Source organism: Oncorhynchus mykiss, chromosome 7 (assembly GCF_057628025.1).
Source record: "Oncorhynchus mykiss isolate SJ-2025 chromosome 7, ASM5762802v1, whole genome shotgun sequence".
NCBI lineage: Eukaryota > Metazoa > Chordata > Actinopteri > Salmoniformes > Salmonidae > Oncorhynchus > Oncorhynchus mykiss.
This window is the reverse complement of record NC_143028.1, coordinates 40,967,346-40,988,315: the sequence shown is the minus strand read 5'-3', so window position 1 is coordinate 40,988,315 and position 20,970 is coordinate 40,967,346. Positions and strand designations below refer to the sequence as shown.

Here is a 20,970-nt window from a genome sequence, read left to right as displayed (position 1 = left end):
TATGAGGGTGCAAACAATTGGGAGCTGCTAGCATCTCTCTGAATAAAGCTGTGTTGCTGACTGTAAGATAATGCAGCATTCTGTGCTGCTTAATAGTGCCCATTATCCATAATCACATCCTCCTTTAATCTAAGCTCAGCCACTTCATTCCTCCCCTCAATGCTGCCCACACCCATCTCATCTCATCCTGGAGAGTGGGCATGGCAAGGGAGGACACTGTTGCCCCATATGTCATTAAATGGCAGTGTGAACACTGAAGATCTGTCCTCTGTGCCCGGTGGTCTTCATCACTTTGGGAGGCTTGTCTTGCCATTTACTCCCATATGTCCTCTTCCTGGTTTCCAAAATCTTTCATCTGTGGTTTTTTAGGGCTGTTTGCTCCTCGAAGGCTTTTTGCAGCAATAATTGGAGACTAAAGGGGCAGATTTTAATTACGCTCTGATAATTGCTTTTGCAGCATCTCAGCCTCTGTAGTTAGTATCTCTCCACTCCATCTCTCTTTATCACAATCTACACTGTGCCTACACCTACACTCAAACTGATATAATGCATCATTTACCATAATGTCATAATGTAAAACACATCTTTCCCTCTGCCCCGCATTACATGTTTTCATTTTAGTCATATGGAATTATGGTAAACACCGTCTTTGTTGTCAAAGTAAATGCTTAAGGTTTGAAATGAATATATTATTCCAGAGCCTGTTTTTACTATATATGATGTAACATACAAATAATGACACAAGGTCTGGAAATGTTATAAAAAATATGAGGAAAAAAGTATTTTATTTTTGCTTGCTCCTCAATATACAACATACAGTATTTGCGTGTGCAAATCACAACAAACTCAGTGATCGTTGAATGATTCTAGCAAAATCAAAAATAATATTCTGAGAATTTAAAAAGCTTTATGTCTACTTACCTAGTTATTAAACATTCATATTTCTATTGCTGGTTTATGGTATTTTCTCTGCAAACTTAAGTTCTTAATAAAAAAATTACTGTTTGTTAAAGTCAAAGAAGTCATTCAAATTATAGTTGATACAACATTACAGAACAATTGCTAACATTATTCAATAGACAGTATATCAAGTCTAAACTTACTTTGTCAGCTTATATTGTAGTCCATAGACAAATTGGTTTATATATTGCATTGTACAACAGTTAACACTTAAACTGTTTTATGAGAAAAAAACCATTGTATTCTCTAAGAATACTTCCAGAGAAAGAAATCAAAATGGATCCAATTCCAGCTCCAGCAAGTTGATCCAGACTGAATCCATGACAATACCCATGCTATGATATCAAAACAAGTACTCAAAATAAAGCACAATGACTACCAAGTCCTGGGAGCTAAACAAAGCTGCCATATTGACTGTCAAAAAGGGGGCAAGAGGAGAAAGGCAATACACTATACTAAAAAGTCTGAAATATCTGTCTGTTCTTCGCCTCAAATGAGCAAAGCAGAAAACTGCAAAAAAATATTTCATATTACTGTCACACAAAGAAGCAAAATAAGTGACTTTGTGCTCCTAAAATGTGTTATTTCTGGTTTACCCCACATGTAGTGGCTTTCACCACATGTAGTAGCTCCGTGTTGTGTCCACCTGGCCTGGTTTGGTCTCTGATGAGGAGGAAACCTCTTTCTCCTTCTCACTGTCCGCCTCCCACAGGTTGATGAGGGGAGGGTAGAGTTCATTGAGGGGGATGGAAGATGTTTTCTGCATGTACTTTTTCAGGGAGTGATTGTAGTTTTTCCTCTTCCACCTCTTGGAAATGTACACAGCCATAGAGGCCAGGCTGATGATGCCGAATATGGTACCCATGACCGCTGCGAGAGCGGTGTTAGTGCCTTGGTCAGATATCTCCACAGTGAAGGCAGCGTGCTTCGTTGTGACATTGACACAGGACTTCTGTGTCTGCTGGTGGATGTTGGAGACGGTGAGACATACCTCATACTCGGTGGAGGGCTGTAGGTGTGTGAGGTTATACTCATGGACATCCACTGGGACCCTGGCTGTGTAGGTGATGTGAGGGTTGTCTATCTTCATTGTGGCAGATGACCACTTGAGGTTGGAGGTCATGACGTTGGAGTTGACCTTCCAGGAAACCAGAATGGAGTGGGACTCAGTCTTCTTCACGTACACTTTCATCAACTGGGTGCTGTCTAAGAGAGTACCATTCACCCTAATAGCAGTCACCCGAGTGTCCGCCCCCTCAGCATTCTGAGCCACACAGGTATACCTGCCAGAGTCCTCGACCTGGATTTGAGAGATACGCAGTGTTCCCTCGGTACTGAGGCTGTATTTATCAGACAGGGTTTCCACCATCACCTTGTTCCCTACAGGTGTGACCCAGTAGATATCTGGCTCAGGCTGGGACATGGCACGGCAGTCCAGGTCCACAGTCATGCCTATGTCCAGGTTCAGGTGGTTGGGAAAGCTGTCGTGTGAGATCATGGGCAGGCACTGCTCTGCTGAGTCCTGCTGGAGCAACTCCCTCACATGCTGACCTCTGACCTCGACTGGAAGAGCACAGAACATGGAGAGGGGTTCCATGAAGCGGATGCTGGTCTTGTTGGAGCTCATCCACTGGATGACGCAGTCACATCGCAGGGGGTTGCTGTGGATGCTGATCTCACGCAAGTTGGGCAGGGAGTCCACAGTGGACTGGTAGAGGGCGTTAAGGGCATTGTTGTTCAACATGAGGCTCTCCAGGGCAGGGACGTCACGGAAAGCCTGCCGGTTCACATAGGAAAATTTGGGGTTATTAGTAGCCTCCAGCTTGGTAAGCTCAGGGAGGTTATCGACGGCAAAGCGGTCAACGGAGACCAGCTCCCCCATGTTGTTTATGCCCAGCTCTTTCAGCCTCAGCATGTTCTTAAAGTCCCCCTCTTGGATTTTGTGCACAGGGTTTTTGTTCAAGTCCAAGAACTTGAGGTTAGGTAGTTTCTGAAGGGCATTCTGAGGAACTCTAATTAGCTTATTGTCGTAGAAGGAGAGACTCTCTAGGTTGTCTAGTCCCACAAAGGCATTTCCAGGGACGTCTGTTAAATCCATTCCAGCCAGAACTAAGCTCCTCAGGTTTACAAGCGGCTTGAAGTTAAAGTCCAGGATGCCAACAACAGGATTTTCCCCGATCATGAGGATCTCAAGGTTGGGCGTTGACTCAAACCAGCGACTGTCAATGGCCTTGAGCCTGTTGGAGTTGAGATGGAGCCTGAGCAGATTGTGCAGACCAGAGAGGGCGTTTGGGGAGATTATGATGATCTGGTTATGGTTGATGTAGAGCTCTTGCAGGTTGCTGAGGTCCTGTAGGCAGTAGTCAGGCATTTCAGTAATCTGGTTCTCCTCAAGGTGCAGTGTGGTGAGCTGGGACATGTTGGTGAGGCCCACATCGTGAATGCTGCTGAAGTTGTTCTGAGACAGGTCCAGCTCGGTCAGGTTGAAGAGCTGCTCCAGCTCTTCACTGGTTCTGCCGATGTAATTGCTCTGCAGGAGGAGCACCTGAGTGTCGCTGGACAAGTTGCCTGGAATGCGTGTGAGACGGAGGTCGTTACAGTCCACCGTCGTGGCTTCTCTGTAGGTGGATTGGGGGGTGAACCAGGGTCGGATCTCACACACACACAGCTGGGGACACTCATTATCTCTCTGGATGGAGGATAGACCAACGGACGCCAGAATCAGGCCAGCAAACAACTGCCCTAGTAGACAGTAGATGAATCTCCCTCTCGCCATGCTGTCTGTCTGTGTTCACCGGTCCAAACCCACAGAGGGTTGGACACCAGAAAAGGTTGATGACCTTGGCAGGAGCTGTGTTATTGTCATTAACCAGAGGTTTTGCTGACTTGTAGTTGTATCCCTGTAAAATGGTCCAGGTGGGAAAAGATGTGCAGGGGGTTCCAGTGAAACAGTCCCTGAGTTACAGTGAGCCTCCCACTGTTCAGAGTGTTTCTTTCATCAAAACCTCAGGACTGCACGGTGAGTCTGTAAAACAAAGACAAAAAAAGACTATGGGTTACTGTACAGTTTAGTTTAATGCATAGACAACCAGGAACACATACAGTTGAAGTAGAAAAATTACATACACTTTAGCCAAATACATTTAATACAAATTCCTGACATTTAATTATAGTAAAAATTCCCTGTCTTAGGTCAGTTAGGATCACCACTTTATTTTAAGAATGTGAAATGTCAGAATAATAGTGGAGAGAATGATTTATTTCAGATTTGATTTCTTTCATCACAAACCCAGGGGGTCAGAAGTTTACATACACTCAATTAGTATTTGGTAGCATTGCCTTTAAATTGTTTAACTTGGGTCAAACGTTTCAGGTAGCCTTCCACAAGCTTCCCACAATAAGTTGGGTGAATTTTGTCTCATTCGTCCTGATAGAGCTGGTGTAACTGAGTCAGGTTTGTAAGGCCTCCTTGCTCGCACACAGATTTTCAGTTCTGCCCACAAATTTTCTATGGGATTGAGGTCAGGGTTTTGTGATGACCACTCCAATACCTTGACTTTGTTGCCCTTAAGCAATTTTGCCACAACTTTGGAAGTATGATTGGTCATTGGAAGACCCATTTGTGACCAAGCTTTAACTGATGATGTCTTGAGATGTTGCTTCAATATATCCACATAATGTTGCTACCTCATGATGCCATCTATTTTGTGAAGTGCACCAGTCCCTCTTGCAGCAAAGCACCCCACAACATGATGCTGCCACCCCCATGCTTCACGGTTGGGATACTGTTCTTCGGCTTGCAAGCCTCCCCTTTTTTACTCCAAACATAACGATGGTCATTGTGGCCAAACAGTTATATTTTTGTTTAATCAGACCAGAGGACATTTCTCCAAAAAGTACGATCTTTGTCCCCATGTGCAGTTGCAAACCGTAGTCTGGCTTTTTTATGGCGGTTTTGGAGCAGTGGCTTCTTCCTTGCTGAGCGGCCTTTCAGGTTGTGCTGATATAGGACTCGTTTTACTGTGGATATAGATACTTTTGTACCTGTTTCCTACAGAATTTTTATAACGTCCTTTGCTGTTGTTCTGGGATTGATTTGCACTTTTTGCACCCAAGTTCATTCATCTCTAGGAGACAGAATGCATCTCCTTCCTGAGCGATATGACGACTGAGTGGTCCCATGGTGTTTAATGTGTACTATTGTTTGTACAGATGAACATGGTACCTTCAGGCGTTTGGAAACTGCTCCCAAGGATAAACCAGACTTTTTGAGATCTACAATTTTTTTTCTGAGGTCTTGGCTGATTTTTTTAGTTTTCCCATGATGTCAAGCAAAGAGGCACTGAGTTTGAAGGTAGGCCTTGAAATACATCCACAGGTACCACTCCAATTGACTCAAATTATGTCAATTAGCCTATCAGAAGTTTCTAAAGCCATGACATAATTTTATGGAATTTTCCAAGCTGTTTAAAGGCACAGTCAACTTAGTGTATGTAAACTTCTGACCCACTGGAATTGTGATACAGTGAATTATAAGTGAAATAATCTGTCTGTAAACAATTGTTGTAAATATTCATTGTATCATGCACAAAGTAGATGTCCTTACTGACTTGCCAAAACTATAATTTGCTAACATGAAATGTGTGGAGTGGTTGAAAAACAAGTTTTAATGACTCCAGCCTAAGTGTATGTAAACTTCCGACTTCAACTGCATAGCATAAACAATTTGATTTATGAGACAGGGAGTTGGTGAAAAGTAGTGTCTGGGGTAAATGTAAGGGTATCATACGTCTAGTCACATCATGTTAACCAGAAGTGACATGTCAGCCATGTTAAATAGAACATGAATGTAACACAGCTCATGATGATGTTGAGAGCAAACCTTCAGTTTGGCTGCCGTTTACATCTTCATCTCCCTGAGAGATTGTTAATGTCAATTATGCGGCATCATCAGTTGAGGAAAAATGCTAAATCAGATCCTTATAATGCAGGCACAATTAAAATAAAATAAAAAAACTTGTGTATTTTTGGACACAGATCAAATTCACTTGAGTGCTTTCATCTATCCAACAGGCCCATCAGCAATAGATCATTAGCGTCTCCACACTTCATTAAATACTTACTCTGAGATATGTCAGTATTCTCCATGCCTCTGAAGAAAATAAATGATGGCAAAAATATGTTCCTAGATTATTAATGAAAGAGCCCCTGTGTCCTGGTTTTGGTACAGGAATATGGTGGATTTCTTTAACATGTGTTGTGTATTTCTGAGAGAAGCCTTCAGTGAGCATTGCAAGTACAGTATTTTGTAAAAGCGCATACATCACACTTCTCCTCAGCCTCAACTGTCAGTTATTCATCCAGAACTACTTTTGTCCAAGGACAGGAATTTCAGGAGAAGGACTTGTAAATCCAGAAACTAGTCTTGTGAGGAGCACTGGCATCTGCCATACCATACAGTGCTGACTAACAAATAGGCCACAATACTATTAAACCTCAAGTTAATATGTGATATCAATTAACATTGACTTTAATTGTGGTAATGTTCTTGAACATAATGATTTCACTGACAATTGAGTTGGTTCCTAGGCTTTTGCTCCCATCACTAAAGAGTGTTAGTGATTTTGCAGAGGAGAGGCAAGCACATATGCCCACTTGAGCAACTACAAGGTTCTGTAATTGAGTTCTGAATGTGGCAAGTGGAAATCAATAAGGACTGATTCCTCCCTGTAACTACCGGAACATTCAGACCATTTGAAATAGTGCTTAACTCTTTGAGTACCAACCTGTTCTGTATGTGTATTAAAAGTATATAATGTAGATGGGCTAGCTGGCTCTACCAAGGTGGAATCCTGTAGGGCATTCTAATCTGAGCAACACTTAAGAAACCCCGTAACCTAACTAGGTGAATTTACTAAAGGAGGTATCAATCTCAGTGAGTGAGTACTGCATTGCCATAGGCCTTCTTAACCTAACAGAGTCTGTGGTCAACACTCGCTAATAGGCTTTGGAACTAAAGAGCTGACTAATTCATCTGAGTACAAAACTGCTTGGCAACAGAACAAGGGTGACATGAAACAAGTTTAAGCTCTTCCTGCACAGGGGATTTTTCTCCTGGGACAGGGTGAAATAAGGGTAATACAGACATGTTTCTGAAGCTAAAGCAGAATAAGGGAGTGGTTAGTTAGAGGTGGAGATCAATCCAAGGAAATGGAACAGTTGAAACCCTCAGGAGAGATTTATTTATTTATTTTATTAACCTTTATTTAACTTCGCAAGTCAGTTAAGAAAAAAATATTATTTACAATGACGGCTTAGGAACAGTGGGTTAACAGCCCTGTTCAGGGGCAGAACGAGAGCTTTTTACCTTGTTAACTCAGGGATTCGATCTAGCATCCTTTCGGTTACTGACCCAACACTCTAACCACTAGGCTACCTGCTGCCCCGAGATACAGCTCACTGTCTAACTACTTTAATTAAAAACAACTGTAGCCGATCTAATGATGTTATTCACTGACTATTCACAGAAAAACAATATATTCAAACCATTCTATTGAAATGTAAGAAAACTGCTTATTATTGGACCCTTATGTCATTGCACTAAGGCTTTTAATGCACTACAGCATGATAGTAGTGTATGTATTCTGAACACACCAGTTGAGACAAAGGTTGAGCCAGAACAGAGAGTCCTCCGACAGCCATTACTGATAGGCTTAAATAGGCTTAGAAGTAGCCCACAATGCCTCAAAAACACAAAAGTGACAAAGTTATGCAAGTTGTTAAATCCTGAAGTTTAAGGCAATAAATATGGAGCCTAAAAGGTTTCACAAGCTAAAGGATTGCCATTGATACCATTGGTTTAAATCTGATATTTAAATTTACTCCTACTGTAGTTATGCATTCTCTCATAATGCCTTCATTTATCACAATGGGGTTAATCTGAGATTCTGTTCATGACTCCGAACGACCTTAGAGATGGGACCATTTCATTGTGAGAGGTGACATTTAAGAGGCCATCATTTCATGTAAGTCTTTGTATTCCAGACAAGGGTGTCAGTTTAAATATTATCTAAAAGGTCTAAGCCAAAGATTAAACACATACACGTTTTTGTTTCTTTTACTCTCGTAGCTTCCCTGACAACAGTCGAAACCAAGGAAAACAAAACAAATATTGTTGTGTCCACTTATCTCTGTCAGACAGAGATAAGTGTCATTAAACATGTACAAGTATCAATATGGTTATATTGGAAACAGTTTAGTTTTATAAGGCAGGTGGGGCGGGCGGGGGGGGGGGGGGGGGGACACATTTAAGAAATGTATATGAACGTTTAAGTGGTGTGGGTGTATCATTACTGCCTGGAACCATGACAATACAGCTGAAGAGACCTTGTGAACTTGGCCAATGCTGTGTTAATAAACAGCTGTAGAGCCACGTTGACACTACCCTAAAACAGCCCTGACCGTGTTCTCCTGACCCAGAGGGCTCAGAGCCAGAGGAAACTCAGCCTTGAAACCTGGCCTCCACAGCCACACAGCAGGGGGGAAGAAAACAACACTACATGGAAGGAAAGAAAGAGAAAGCTATTCAGTTTGAATCACGACAGCCTTTGTATCTTTCAATGGGGGTACTTAACCTAAATACAGCAGTCACAGTTAATACTATGTGATCCTATGGGTAAGTGATTTGAAGATCACAATTGTCTGTGATATTGTAGTACAGCCTGAGATGTGTATGTGTATGAATTCATATGGGTACAAAGCTACTTTAGCACATGATATGTAAGTGCAAAATTCCTTGGTATACATGATTCTTGGGCATCAGTGGTTACTGGTACGCACAGTAGTCGTAGCTTGTCTGCTATGAGCCAAAATGGCATATGACAACCATGAAAATGACTATTTATGAGCAATACACCTGCCATTGTCTATCCAGAAAACTTTATGTCCTTTGTCAAGAACACATACTACTTCTACCTTGGTGCACCTGCTACAACATGTAATATCTGCTAAACTGTGTACACGACCAATACACTTCGATTTGATTTGAATGCCAACTCGCAAAACAGTGTCAATCAAAAATATGTTTTCAGCACCAAGTTATTGCAGTCAATGTTACAGTATGCTATTCTGTTTCGTGTGAACGTTTCCATGTTGGCTTTCATCTGATGTACTCCATTTTAAATATAAAGAGACTGCGACAAAATAATGACGTTCATGGTCTGACTGTGTGTTCTTGAATGGATGGTAAAACTAAACAAAAGTATGTATGGGACAATTCAACATGTACAGTCTATACAATACTTCAATCAAACCCCAAGAGGACAACCGCACAGTAAATATCTGGTACACAGACACTCAGACTACACATAAGACACACAACACAGAGCTTAAAAAAAAATCAAATGTTAGCTGTACTCTTGTTATATTATACACACATTACAATACAAATCTGTGTAATCAAATAGAAGAGACTGTGCTGGAAAATCTAATGGTTCACTTCACTACAGTACCTCTAGTTGTCAGATAAAACTGAATCATGCAAAGAATACATGAATACAAAATTGACAATTGAGAAATATTTGAGTTACAGGATTCTTTTTGAATGCTGATGGTTAAGGATTTGCTTGTTCCCAGGTCTTTGATATGTAATGAGGAGTGAAATCCATTTTTCCATGAGAAGGGTGTTTACTTTCAATCCTGTGTACACAGTGCATATTACTCACAGAGATGTGAGCAATAGAAGACATGAAATCCCATCCCATATTTCTGACATCTAAATAAACAAGATAAGGCTTCCCTTAGGGACAATCAAATTTAAGTCAATTCTCCACCATCACCAATCCCTCGAGAACTCCCTCTAAACCAAGTGAATAAACTAATTCCACAGAGGGCCGAGTGTCTGCGGGTTTTCGCTGCCTTCCTTGTACTTGATTGATGAATTAAGGTCAATAATTAGTAAGGAACTCCCCACACCTGATTATCTAGGGCTTAATTGAAAGGAAAAAATAAAAACCTGCAGACACAAGGCCCTCCATGTAATGAGTTTGACACCCCTGATCTAAATGGACACTCACGCTCAAATAAATGTTTTTAAATATAACCTTTACTGAACTAGGCAGGTCAGTTAAGAACACATTTTTATTTACAATGATGGCCTATCCGGGCCGGTTTGTGCGCTGCCCTATGGGACTCCCAATCACGGCCGGATGTGATACTGCCTGGATTCAAACCAGGGACTGTAGTGACGCCTCTTACACTGAGATGCAGTGCCTTAGACCGTTGCGCCAGTTGGGAGTCCTATGCTAACTCTATAATTGAGTAACAATGAGCAATACAAAATGAGAAAGTAGATTTTCAACACACTCGTTCATTTGAGTAGTGTAAACATGAAGTCAAAGACAACGAAAAGTGTTGATAAGCCCTGAGGCACTCGAGGGGCAGGCTTGAAGGGTGCTCAGAATCCATTATTCTGATTCCTAAAAGCCCATGAACATTTACACCTCCGTAAGAGTCTAGTGGGCTGGGATTGGGAAAGGAAATTGGTAGCTAGCACAGAGAAGATTTTTAAGAACAGTAAGTATTAAAATAACTATATTCCCCTGAAAAGGTGGGAGAGGTGAAATAAGTTACATACAGGAGAGTTTGGGAGGGAAGTATGTTGTACAGTATGATACGAGGAGCAGAATCAACTGGCCGGCTCAAGTTATGTCCTGCATTAAATGGTTCAGCCTCTTCATGTCCTGTCAACATGAGAAGATGCATGTTGATTATAGACTAGATTAGAATATGACAAATATTAATATTGTACATCTCTGTAGTCATAAGATATCTGTGAGAGAGGTATGTTGAGTCTTTCCGGTATCAAGAACACTGTAAAGTGAAGTGTTACCTGAAATGTATGCTCGTATTTGTAGCCTGTGTCATTCGCACTGAGAAAATAGAATAGTAATGTCCCACCACTAAGCCTGGGGTGTGTGGGCCCCTAAACCCACTGTAAAAGTTCCATTCTGCACAGAATGATTTCTTCAGCTGATTATGAGGACAGAATTAGTTGAACAGCTGCTGAGCCTGTGCCATGCCTTATCTCTGAGATCCACACAAAGACTAATGTGTTGCAACACCCTCCACCCACCCCTCCCCATCCCCCCTATCCCCATCCCCCCTATCCCCAGCCTCAAGGGAACTCACTTCTCCATGGTGGAGAGCATTGTGGCTTTCTCACCGACTCCTAACAACCCTGCCTTGTGGACAGACACACGCACCCGATTAGCAGGCCTTTGTCACAGTGTTCTCACAGTAAAGTGTGTGTGTGTGTGTGTGGAGGGGGAGGGAAAGGGGGGAAGGGTTATACCCCCAGGGTAGACAGAAGAAAAGGCCAGACCCCTCATCAGGCACCTTGCCACTCTTCTGCCCCTCCTCTAATACTTTGTTCTTTGAGTTTTGAGAAATGGATTTGCCCGCTGTTCACTGTCAGTTCTGGTCTTGGATTGTAACTTGACATATCACATAGGGCTCACAACAAGGTCAAGTGTTGTGTCTTTAGCATTACTCATCTCTTTATTTGAACTGCTGTAAGAAAAAGGTCATCCTCAACACTTTATTTTTCAGTCTAGACTCTGACAGCCTATGCCATACTGCCGACACTGACTGAGGCTCAGTAGGCAAAGTGATGACTTGACAATTCTAGCATAGGCAACTTGAAACCACAGCAATGAGTGTCATTGTATAAAACAATGAAAGTCTGTAGCTAGGTGATAACAAATGACAACTTTAACAGACTGACCGATAACAAATTGGATTCGGTTAAAACTATAATTTTGGATGGTCAGTCCTTGAATCCATAGCTCTGTCTATGAATTTGAGAGTGGTTACATTTCTCCAACCCCATCCCTCAGCTGTTTACCGAAGTTTGGGCTGGGATCCTCTTTGTTATTGTTTCTGCTGTTGATTACTGCTTTAAAACAGTGCCAAAGATACTGCTCCACTACCATAGCCTAGCCTTGGTGTTGACAAAAACTGTTGGTCATACAAAGGGGGAATAAGAAGCTTGTGAGACAATAGTCTTAAGTTAATAACCTCAGCTATTGCATAGGAGCAACAGCTGCAAAACAGCAGACGCGTATATACAATGACAATAGGCTACCCCACTCCCTGCCCCCCTTGTACAACCTGTTCTCACTTGGATATTCTTGAAACATTGAACTTTTTTTTCCTTACAGACCGGTTGCCTGTTCGAATTCTGCCGATATAGACTAATGAAATAATCGAGACATCTGCCCACATGCTTTCGCATCTATATGCAAATCACATTTTCCCTACGTTGCGTGCACCACGCGAGCCTACCTACATTTATGCGCATCGTTGAGCCACACGAGGATCAAAGTTTGTTTCCGAGCACGTTAACTGACGCATTGAGATGTTGAAATTTGTATAATTCTGACTGTGAATGACCGGAATATAATTACAAGAATAATAGATGCAGATATAAAACAACAGGCAGAGTAGTCCTGATCAATTATATAGATCGCCTGATATTACATTATTATAGAAATCGGTTGCCTATTAGTTATTGTGTCGTATAAAAGGCTATTGCCTTGGGTCCCTCCACCCCATGCACAGCAAGACATGCCCTGGCAGTGATGCAGTAACGGTAGGTTGTTGGCAAACAAATACCATTTTGTTAGAGAAATGTCCTTCACAGAAAAATTGATACTATGACCCCTGTTTTTTCTGGCCACGTTCAACCTTATTGTGAAGGTAAGTGTCAGACAATCGGTGCACAGCCACGGAGTTCCAGTTTTCATAACATCCACGTCCACCTGTTCTCATACTACTGCAAAATACCTCGAAAGAGCATGGCAGGCTACAGAATAAACAGCTTCCGTTTAATATATTCTGACTTTGTTCAAACATTAGCCTAATTAAAGCAATAATTGTAAGTATTGGCCTCACCTCGTTGACATGCAATCCCCTCTCTTCTCAGTTGCATCCAGTTTCTTTGGACATCAGTAAGGTTTATGCAAATAGCCTTCACCTCTATGCGTCAACAGCCTACATCCCCAACAAATGCATACAATAAATACATAGATAGCCTGAACGGATTCCTTAAATATGATCATGTACAATTAATCTTCCTCTATTCCATGTGATTCAAGCAGCAACTCAGGTAAGCTAACCTTCGAGCAGAGCATAGTGCAGATTGCAGAGACATCCAAACGCCAACTGAAGCCACATTGACTAGTTGCCTGCCGATATTCTACTCTTCGCCCGTAGCCTACTGCTCCTTCAAGGAAAATATGAAAACAGCACCTGGCGCTGTCCAGACGAGTCAGCTGATTCCTGACTACGCGATTGGCTGCTGGCTGGTGCCTGTCATTCTCGCCCAAGCATAGCACCATCTGTTCGATGATTGTTGTGATGGGGACAAAGGCAGGCGCTAGGGCTGCGCAGTTGGAGAACGAGGGGAGTGGATAGAGAAACGCAAAGGGGGGCACTTTTTCTTGATTTTTCTTTTGAGAATGTCTTCTGCCTGCGGCCCCTCCTTCATCCAGACCGCATTACTACGTCTGTTGCCCCAGCTTGACAAGGAGACAATGTGCCTCTTTGTTTTGCGGTCGTTAAGTTGCTCTGATTAAAGTTGTTTAATATGCAACCCATTCTATTTGTTGCTCCACTTGAACTTTGTAACATTGTATAATTTTAACAAATGTCAGCAATAACTGGATGGGTCTTTTTGTTTGACTAGAGATATATTGCAGACCTTCAGCAAAGTTGAATTGGCTGATTAATTATTGACAGTCTCACCTATTTTAGACCAGATAGACAGAACCCTAGGTTCATGGCAAGACCTGAAAAGGATTTAAATCCCAAACCAGATATTTTCAGGTCTCCCTAGGCAGTGACTCAGATGTAATGGACCCAACACATTATTCAGTGTTGTAGTTGCACCATTAAGATTTGCGCAATAGTGTATGATGGCATCACATTTATCACAGGGGACAGTTTTAGTATGCAAAAGGTTGGCTGGTCCTCAATGTCCTGTAGGTCACTTCATTACTCCCTCTTTGTTTACAAAGCTCTGCTAGGCCTACACAAGGTTCAGACTTGCCTAACTTCGGTGTTGAAGTATAAAAACGTGAGTTACAAAACGTATTCACAGGGTTGGTTAACTCTTGAGGTTCCTCAGGTCTCCACTGAATTAGGTAAATTCGTTTTTGGTTTTAATGCAGCTCACTGCTGGAACAATTCACAGATCTTATTAAAATAGGGTTTTCTGGTGCCACTTAGGCACCAGAACACGTCTCAGTGTAGACTCCTTGTTAAAATAAAGGTAAAATAAAATAAAAAAAATAAAAATTAATGATGCTGAGAATCCTTTTAGTGAGGGTTGAACCCACATGAACCCACTCCAGGTTCAGGAACACACGAGGCTGTGTGAACCTGCTCATGCAACACAACCCTGTTGCCATGTCTCAAAGTACATGGCAACAAACCAGAGGGGAGCCAAGTGAAAGCTGAAAGGGTTGAAGTGGAAGACCTGCATGAATAATTGCTCCTCCACCTCTATTCTCCATCCATCTCCTGCTCTCTTCACATCCATGTGTTGCTGGAGAGCTTTTCTTTATTAGAACAAGAACTATGCACTCCAAGCAATCCATGTCATTTTGAATACAGTAGACCTAAATGTTTTTTCTGGTAGACACCCCTTACCCTGCTCTGTAAAAGTCAAAAAGGTCCAGTTTATTTTCAAGAAAGTGAGGTTTGATGTCACTTGGACTGCTCTCCTTGAGTGTTCTTCACTTTGAAGCACCTTGATCCCAATGCACTCCACAACATGAGATAGATGAGACATGCACACTCTTGGAATCTAAGGTTCATGACTGGCAAGATTAACTATTCCAAGTCTATGCTCAGTGATTCATTCCAGTTGAAAGTGAGCATATCAGGTTGAGACTGAAATCGTAACAGATTTAAAGATTTAATCCTGAACCTAATCTATCCTCGATCTACGATCCCTAGGCATAAAAAGGCATGTGTTTGTGAACTGATTGACTGGTCAAACATGATATAAAAAGGACTGATACCAAGCCTTTAAAAAATGACCCTGAGCTTTCATCCTTTCTGGAAAGATAAACTAAACCGTTTTAGCTGTAGACCAGAAGGTAGATCTTGCAGACTGTGCAAGACCCATGGCTTCAAAACCTCCCTTGGTGAGGTGACAGGAGAGGTGGGCAGGGAGGAGGCAGGCAGGGAGGAAAGTTCTTATCGACTCCTCCCAGGGCCCTGTTTGTCCGTCCCTGTCCACGGAGAGAGATGAAGACAGATGGCCAGCTCTGGCCCTGATAGAGAGAGGCTGCAGTGAAAGCACAGGCTGTCTGGAGCTGGATGGGCAGATGGATTGACCAAATAAGGTAGGGAGGAATGTCAGGAAGAAGGCTCCATCTTGCACCGCTACCTCTTCCAGGTGTATTGTGGTGCTATATGACAGTGGAGCTGCTTTTTGATGATTCATGTCTGTTCATATCGGAAAAATGCAACATTGGGGGCATCATAGGCATCAACTGTTTGTAATTAAAGCACAATTATGATGTATTGTTACTCATGAGAACTTCACAGCCTTTTCAATGAGGAACTTCTCGAAGGGACATCTCCCACCGGTCATGACAGTAGATCTGAAGGTCTTGTTGTGTAGTTCAAGGTGGTCCTTGGTGTAGTCAAATGGGCCTATCACACACAAGAGAATATAATGGCGGTAAAGACTATGTTGTCTCATTAAGATCACGACACACAGATAGTTGCTCCAGTTGTGGTAGACTCTTTGGCAAGCGTGTCCTGCTTTCATTCCAGAGATTTTGTATTCACAGTATCGATGCCGGGTATTGATTCCTCCCATTAACTTGTGCGGTAAACAGTGTGGTTTATCAGGTGTTGTCATCTGCTTCCAGTATGATTCTCTGTGAATACTAAAGTCCACATCGCATAACAAGCGTTAAAGGGGAGCTCGGGAGGACAAACAACAAACACATTTGTGCTTGGTGTCTCCGTTTCTAATATCCCTTAATCTCACAAAGGAACAGTCTCTGGAATGGCCAAAAAGCTATCACTCACAGCTGCCAGCTGCAACTGAATGACTGTGATGTTTTATGTGAAATGTTAGGGGGTGTGAGGAGAAAACTAAAACAGTTCAGAATATGGACCATGTAAGGAATACTTATTGGTAACTAATACTGTTTAGGAGTGTGTTGATATAGATAGCTGTATCAAGTGAATTTGTTTCCATCGGTTTAACTTCACGTCTGATGATGGACAGTGATAACAGAGAGTGTGATTAATGTGACTGATCGTTACTCATTTCCAGGATGATGTGTCAAGTCGAAGTGAGAGGTGCTGTGGGAGAGTCTGGTCAGACTGTGAGCATGATGCCTGGCCAAAGTGACATGGCATTTAGCCGTGAGTAAGCCAGGAAGTCAGCCTGTCAGGACCACTGACCGTTAGCCATGTACGTGCCTATTGACACTACTTTGAGGAGGCAGCACCAGATGGAGACATTCACTCAGCCTCATATAACTGTTCTACAGAAGTAACAACAGTAGCTCTCTTCACACTGCAGCCCTACTGACTGAATGTGATCGAGTGGGAAGGAGCTCAGACACTCCTCCTCTTGGACAAGTCAAACATCGTCCCACTGCAGCACATCGTGACCTTTCTCTCTTTGAACATGATCTTCTCAACATTCACCACAGATCACACTGGTCTTTCCTGCAACAGAGCACAGCCCTGCTCTTCCCAGACTTGTCCAAAGCAAAGGTGGTGGATAAATTAAGATAGTTCACTCAGGTCTACTTAACTGGGTGTGTCTCCCGTAGACACCAATGCATTTGCAGCTGGGCTTGGTGTATTTAATTCACTGACTTTCATTGAACTGAAAAAAGAGAGAGAAAAAAACAGGGAGGGGGGTGGTCTCGCTTCCTCTTTAGTTTCTGTTTAAAGGTATTTTCTGCTCTGCATAGCTCTGAAGGCTCTTCCAGCCCTTTTCCTACAACAGTCGAGCCTCACACCACACTTCTCGCCTCCACTGGCTGATTGAAGTTTGTTCATATTTCACTCGGAGATGAGAATAAGAATGTAGGGCAGGCTTAAGACAGAGCCTCTGCAGGATATTGAGACCAACTTGTCCTCTTAATCTGCTACCTGAGGCAGAGGTAGTGCAATTTGCAGATATGTTACTGTTAAGTTATTTAATTTCCATTCAACGTCCCATTCTTGCTTGTAATAAAGGATGCAGGATTATGGCAGTTTAGTCATAATAGTTTCAAAGCACTGGCCAATAGAAAAGAAGGTCATGTTATCATTTCATCTATTGGAGGAATCCACAGTTGTATACTTCCCCTTAACCAGCACATAAACAATCTGGTGACATTAGTTCCATTTAAAGTCACAGGACTTGAACATGACACATGCTAGATTCATGAGCTCTCATATTCCAGCTGAACACCTATAACATTAGCATGACAAAAATAATGTGTGAGTGTGTGTGCTTTCAGAAAGTATTCACACCACTTGACTTTTTCCACATTCCACATGTTCTGTTACAAAGTGGGATTAAAATGGATTTTATTGTTTTTTTGTCAACAAACTACACAAAATACTCTGCAAGGGAAAATAAAACACTATCATATCTTGGTTAGATAAGTATTCAACCCCCTGAGTCAATAAGTGTTAGAATCGCCTTTTGCAGAGATTACAGCTATTACAGAGCCTTTCTGGATAAGTCTCTAAGGGCTTTGCACACCTAGAATGTACAATATTTGCCCATTATTCTGTCAAATTGGTTGTTGATCATCGCTAGACAACCATTTTCAGGTCTTGCCATAGATTTTCAAGCAGATTTAAGTCAAAACTGTAACTCGGCCACTAAGGAACATTCATTGTCTTCTTGGTAAGCAACTCCAGCATAAATGCTGTCTTGTGTTTTAGGTTATTGTCCTGCAAAAAGGTGAATTCATCTCCCAGTGTCTGGTGGAGAGCAGCCTAACCCAAATTTTACTCTAGGATTTTGCCTGTGCTTAGGTCCAATTCCTTTATTTTTTATCCTGAAAAACTTCCCAGTCCTTAACAATTACAAGAATACCCATAAAATGATGTATCCACTACTACTTGAAAATATGAAGAGTGGAACTCATTTCGTATTCAGGACCAAAAAAGTGAGTTGCTTTGCCACATTTTTTTCCATATTACTTTGGTGCCTCGTTGCAAACAGGATGCATATTTTCGAATAGTTTTATTCTGTACAGGCTTCCTTCTTGACACTCTGTCAATTAGGTTAATATTTTTGAGTAACTACAATACTGTTGATCAATCCTCAGGTTTCTCCTATCACAGCCATTAAACTCTGTAACTGTTTTAAAGTTGCCATTGGCCTCATGGTGAAATCCCTGAGCAGTTTCCTTCCTCTCCATCAACTGAGTTAGGAAGGACGCCAGTATCGTTGTAGTGACTGGGAGTATTGATACACCATCCAAAGTGTAATTAATAACTTCACTATGCTCAAAGGGATATTCAATGTCTGCTTTTTTTATTTTGACCCATCTACCAATAGGTGCCGTTCTTTGAGAGAAATTGGAAAACATCCCTGGTCTTTGTGGTTGAATCTTTGTTTGAAATTCACTGCTCGACTGAGGGACCTTACAGATAATTGTAAGTACAGAGATGAGGTTGTCATTCAAAAATCATGTTAAACACTATTATTGCACACAGAGCGAGTCCATGCAACTTATTATGTGACTTATTAAACACATGTTTCATGTCCTGAACTTATCTAGGCTTGCTATAAGAAAGGGGTTGAATACTTAATGACTCAAGACATTTTAAATTCAGGTAGTAACACAACAAAATGTGGAAAAAATCAAGGGGTGTGAATACTTTCTGAAGGAACTGTACAGTATGTGTACATCTGAGTGTGTGCCTCTAGGTATGAGAGTCCTCACTGCCCCCCCCCCCCCCCCCTCACCCCACTCCTCCTCTCACTTTCAGTAAATAACCACCCAGGTGGTGTTGGGGAGAAAATACCAAATGTTAGTGTTTCAGTGTTCAGAATGGCTCTATCCTCAGGCAATGTGGTAGCTAGTGACTGTGGGTCAAAAGTGAGAATCACAAAGGGGATGTCTGGGGATAACAAGGTCAGGGGTAGTGCAGTGATAGGGATGGGAGGAGACAGGCAGGGAAAGAAGATATCGCAGATAGACTAATAATGCGTATGTTGCTACAGTTGCCAGGCAGATTTGATAGCTTGACGTTGGCTATGCAGCCTGTCCTTTCCCTGACTGGGGGAATCTCATCTCTTCTGCTTGCCTCCGCTCTCTCTTTCTCCCTCAGGTCTAAAAGGTTTTTATCCTTCTCTCTTAAACACACACACACACATACACACACTCACATGCACACACACACACACACACATACACACAATACATAGCTAACAGAAATATTCAGGTTAGATAAATTCATAAAAATGGAGGAGCTGGAAGTGAACCACCTCAGTACCTGAGTATTTCAATAAATAAACATCCAGTAAGAGAGTTTTGCTGTAAGCTGTCACTCATGAGAGATGGTGGTAGTGTAGTCATCAGTTAAACATCCACAGGAATCCCCCAGCATTTCTCCTGGGGAAGGTCCATTGCCTCTGCATCACTGGAGATCGCATAAATTAATTTACTCAGCACATGCACAGGACCACGCCTTTTAAATACTGAATAACCTCTATCTAGTATCTACACATGTGTCTTTCATGGACTGCTATACTGTACGGCCATCTCCCACAGAGTAGTGAGACAATAAAGTAGACGAGCTCAGGGTGAAGATCTCCTCCCAGAGAGACATCAGGGACTGTAACATACTCTGTTTACGGAATCATGGCACTCTACGAATATATTGTCCCGTCCCTTCAGCCAACAGGGTTCTCCTTCCATCGCACAGACAGAAAGAAAGAACTCTGGGAAAAATAAAGTTTTTTTTTTTTACAGGAACTCAAGTCCTTCTGTCCTCCCAATCGGGAATACCTTACCATCAAATGCTGACCGCATTACCTCCCGAGATAATATTCTTTGTATAATCTTCGCTGCCATGTACCTGTATATTCCCCCCCAATCAGACACAGCGACGGCTCTGAAGGGACTATGTGCAAACTGTAAACCTCATTTCCGGAGGCCGCATTTATGGTATCGGGGGACTTCAATAAAGGAAATCTAAGGAAAACGCTATTGAAATTCTATCCACACATCTCCTGTGCTACATACACAACACAGACCCTGGATCATTGCTATCATTGCTAATTTTCCAGTCTGGGAAATGTTCTCGGTTGCTTCTGAGAATAGTGTCCGCGTATAGACTGACGCAGCGACTGGGTTCATCAGGAAGTGCATAGAGGATGTTGTTCCCACTGTGATGATGAGAACAAGAAAAAAACATGGATAGATGGTAGCATTTGTGAAGATGGAAAAGCGCAAACCACTGCATTTGGCAAGGGGACTGGGAATATGGACATGTACAAAAATACCAGCTATGACCTCTGTAAGGCAATCAAAGAGGCAAAACGACAGTACAGGGACAAAGTGGAGTTGCAATTGAATGGCTCAGACACGAGAGGTATGTGGCAGGGACTCCAGACAATGGACGAGCGAAACACCTTCTTCGCCCCCTTTGAGGAAAACATCATCAAGCCCCGACGCTGATGAGGACTTTGTGCTCTCATTTTCCGTGGCTGACATGAGTAAATCATTTAAGCTTTTTAACCCTCACAAGGCTGCCTTTATCCAACTTTATATCCCTTTTACTGCCCGGAAGGCCTCTGCTGATCCTGTAGCTATTGTATGCTATTTAGAGCATTGGACTAGTAACCGGAAGGTTGCAAGTTCAAACCTACGAGCTGACAAGGTACAAATCTGTCGTTCTGCTCCTGAACAGGCAGTTAACCCACTGTTCCTAGGCCGTCATTGAAAATAAGAATTTGTTCTT

At 42.2% G+C, this 20,970-nt stretch overlaps 1 protein-coding gene across 1 annotated transcript; it reads right to left on the bottom strand.

Annotated features, from left to right (window-relative positions):
* Positions 1-759: 759 nt before the first annotated feature.
* LOC110527882 (leucine-rich repeat neuronal protein 1) lies at positions 760-13,406 on the bottom strand. Its single transcript, XM_021609468.3, has 3 exons — positions 13,137-13,406; positions 12,913-13,011; positions 760-3,985 (listed from the first exon to the last, which is right to left on the bottom strand). Exon 3 carries the CDS (start codon positions 3,734-3,736, stop codon positions 1,574-1,576), a length of 2,163 nt encoding a protein of 720 aa, XP_021465143.2. The 5' UTR covers positions 3,737-3,985; positions 12,913-13,011; positions 13,137-13,406; the 3' UTR covers positions 760-1,573.
* Between the last annotated feature and the right edge of the window lie 7,564 nt (positions 13,407-20,970).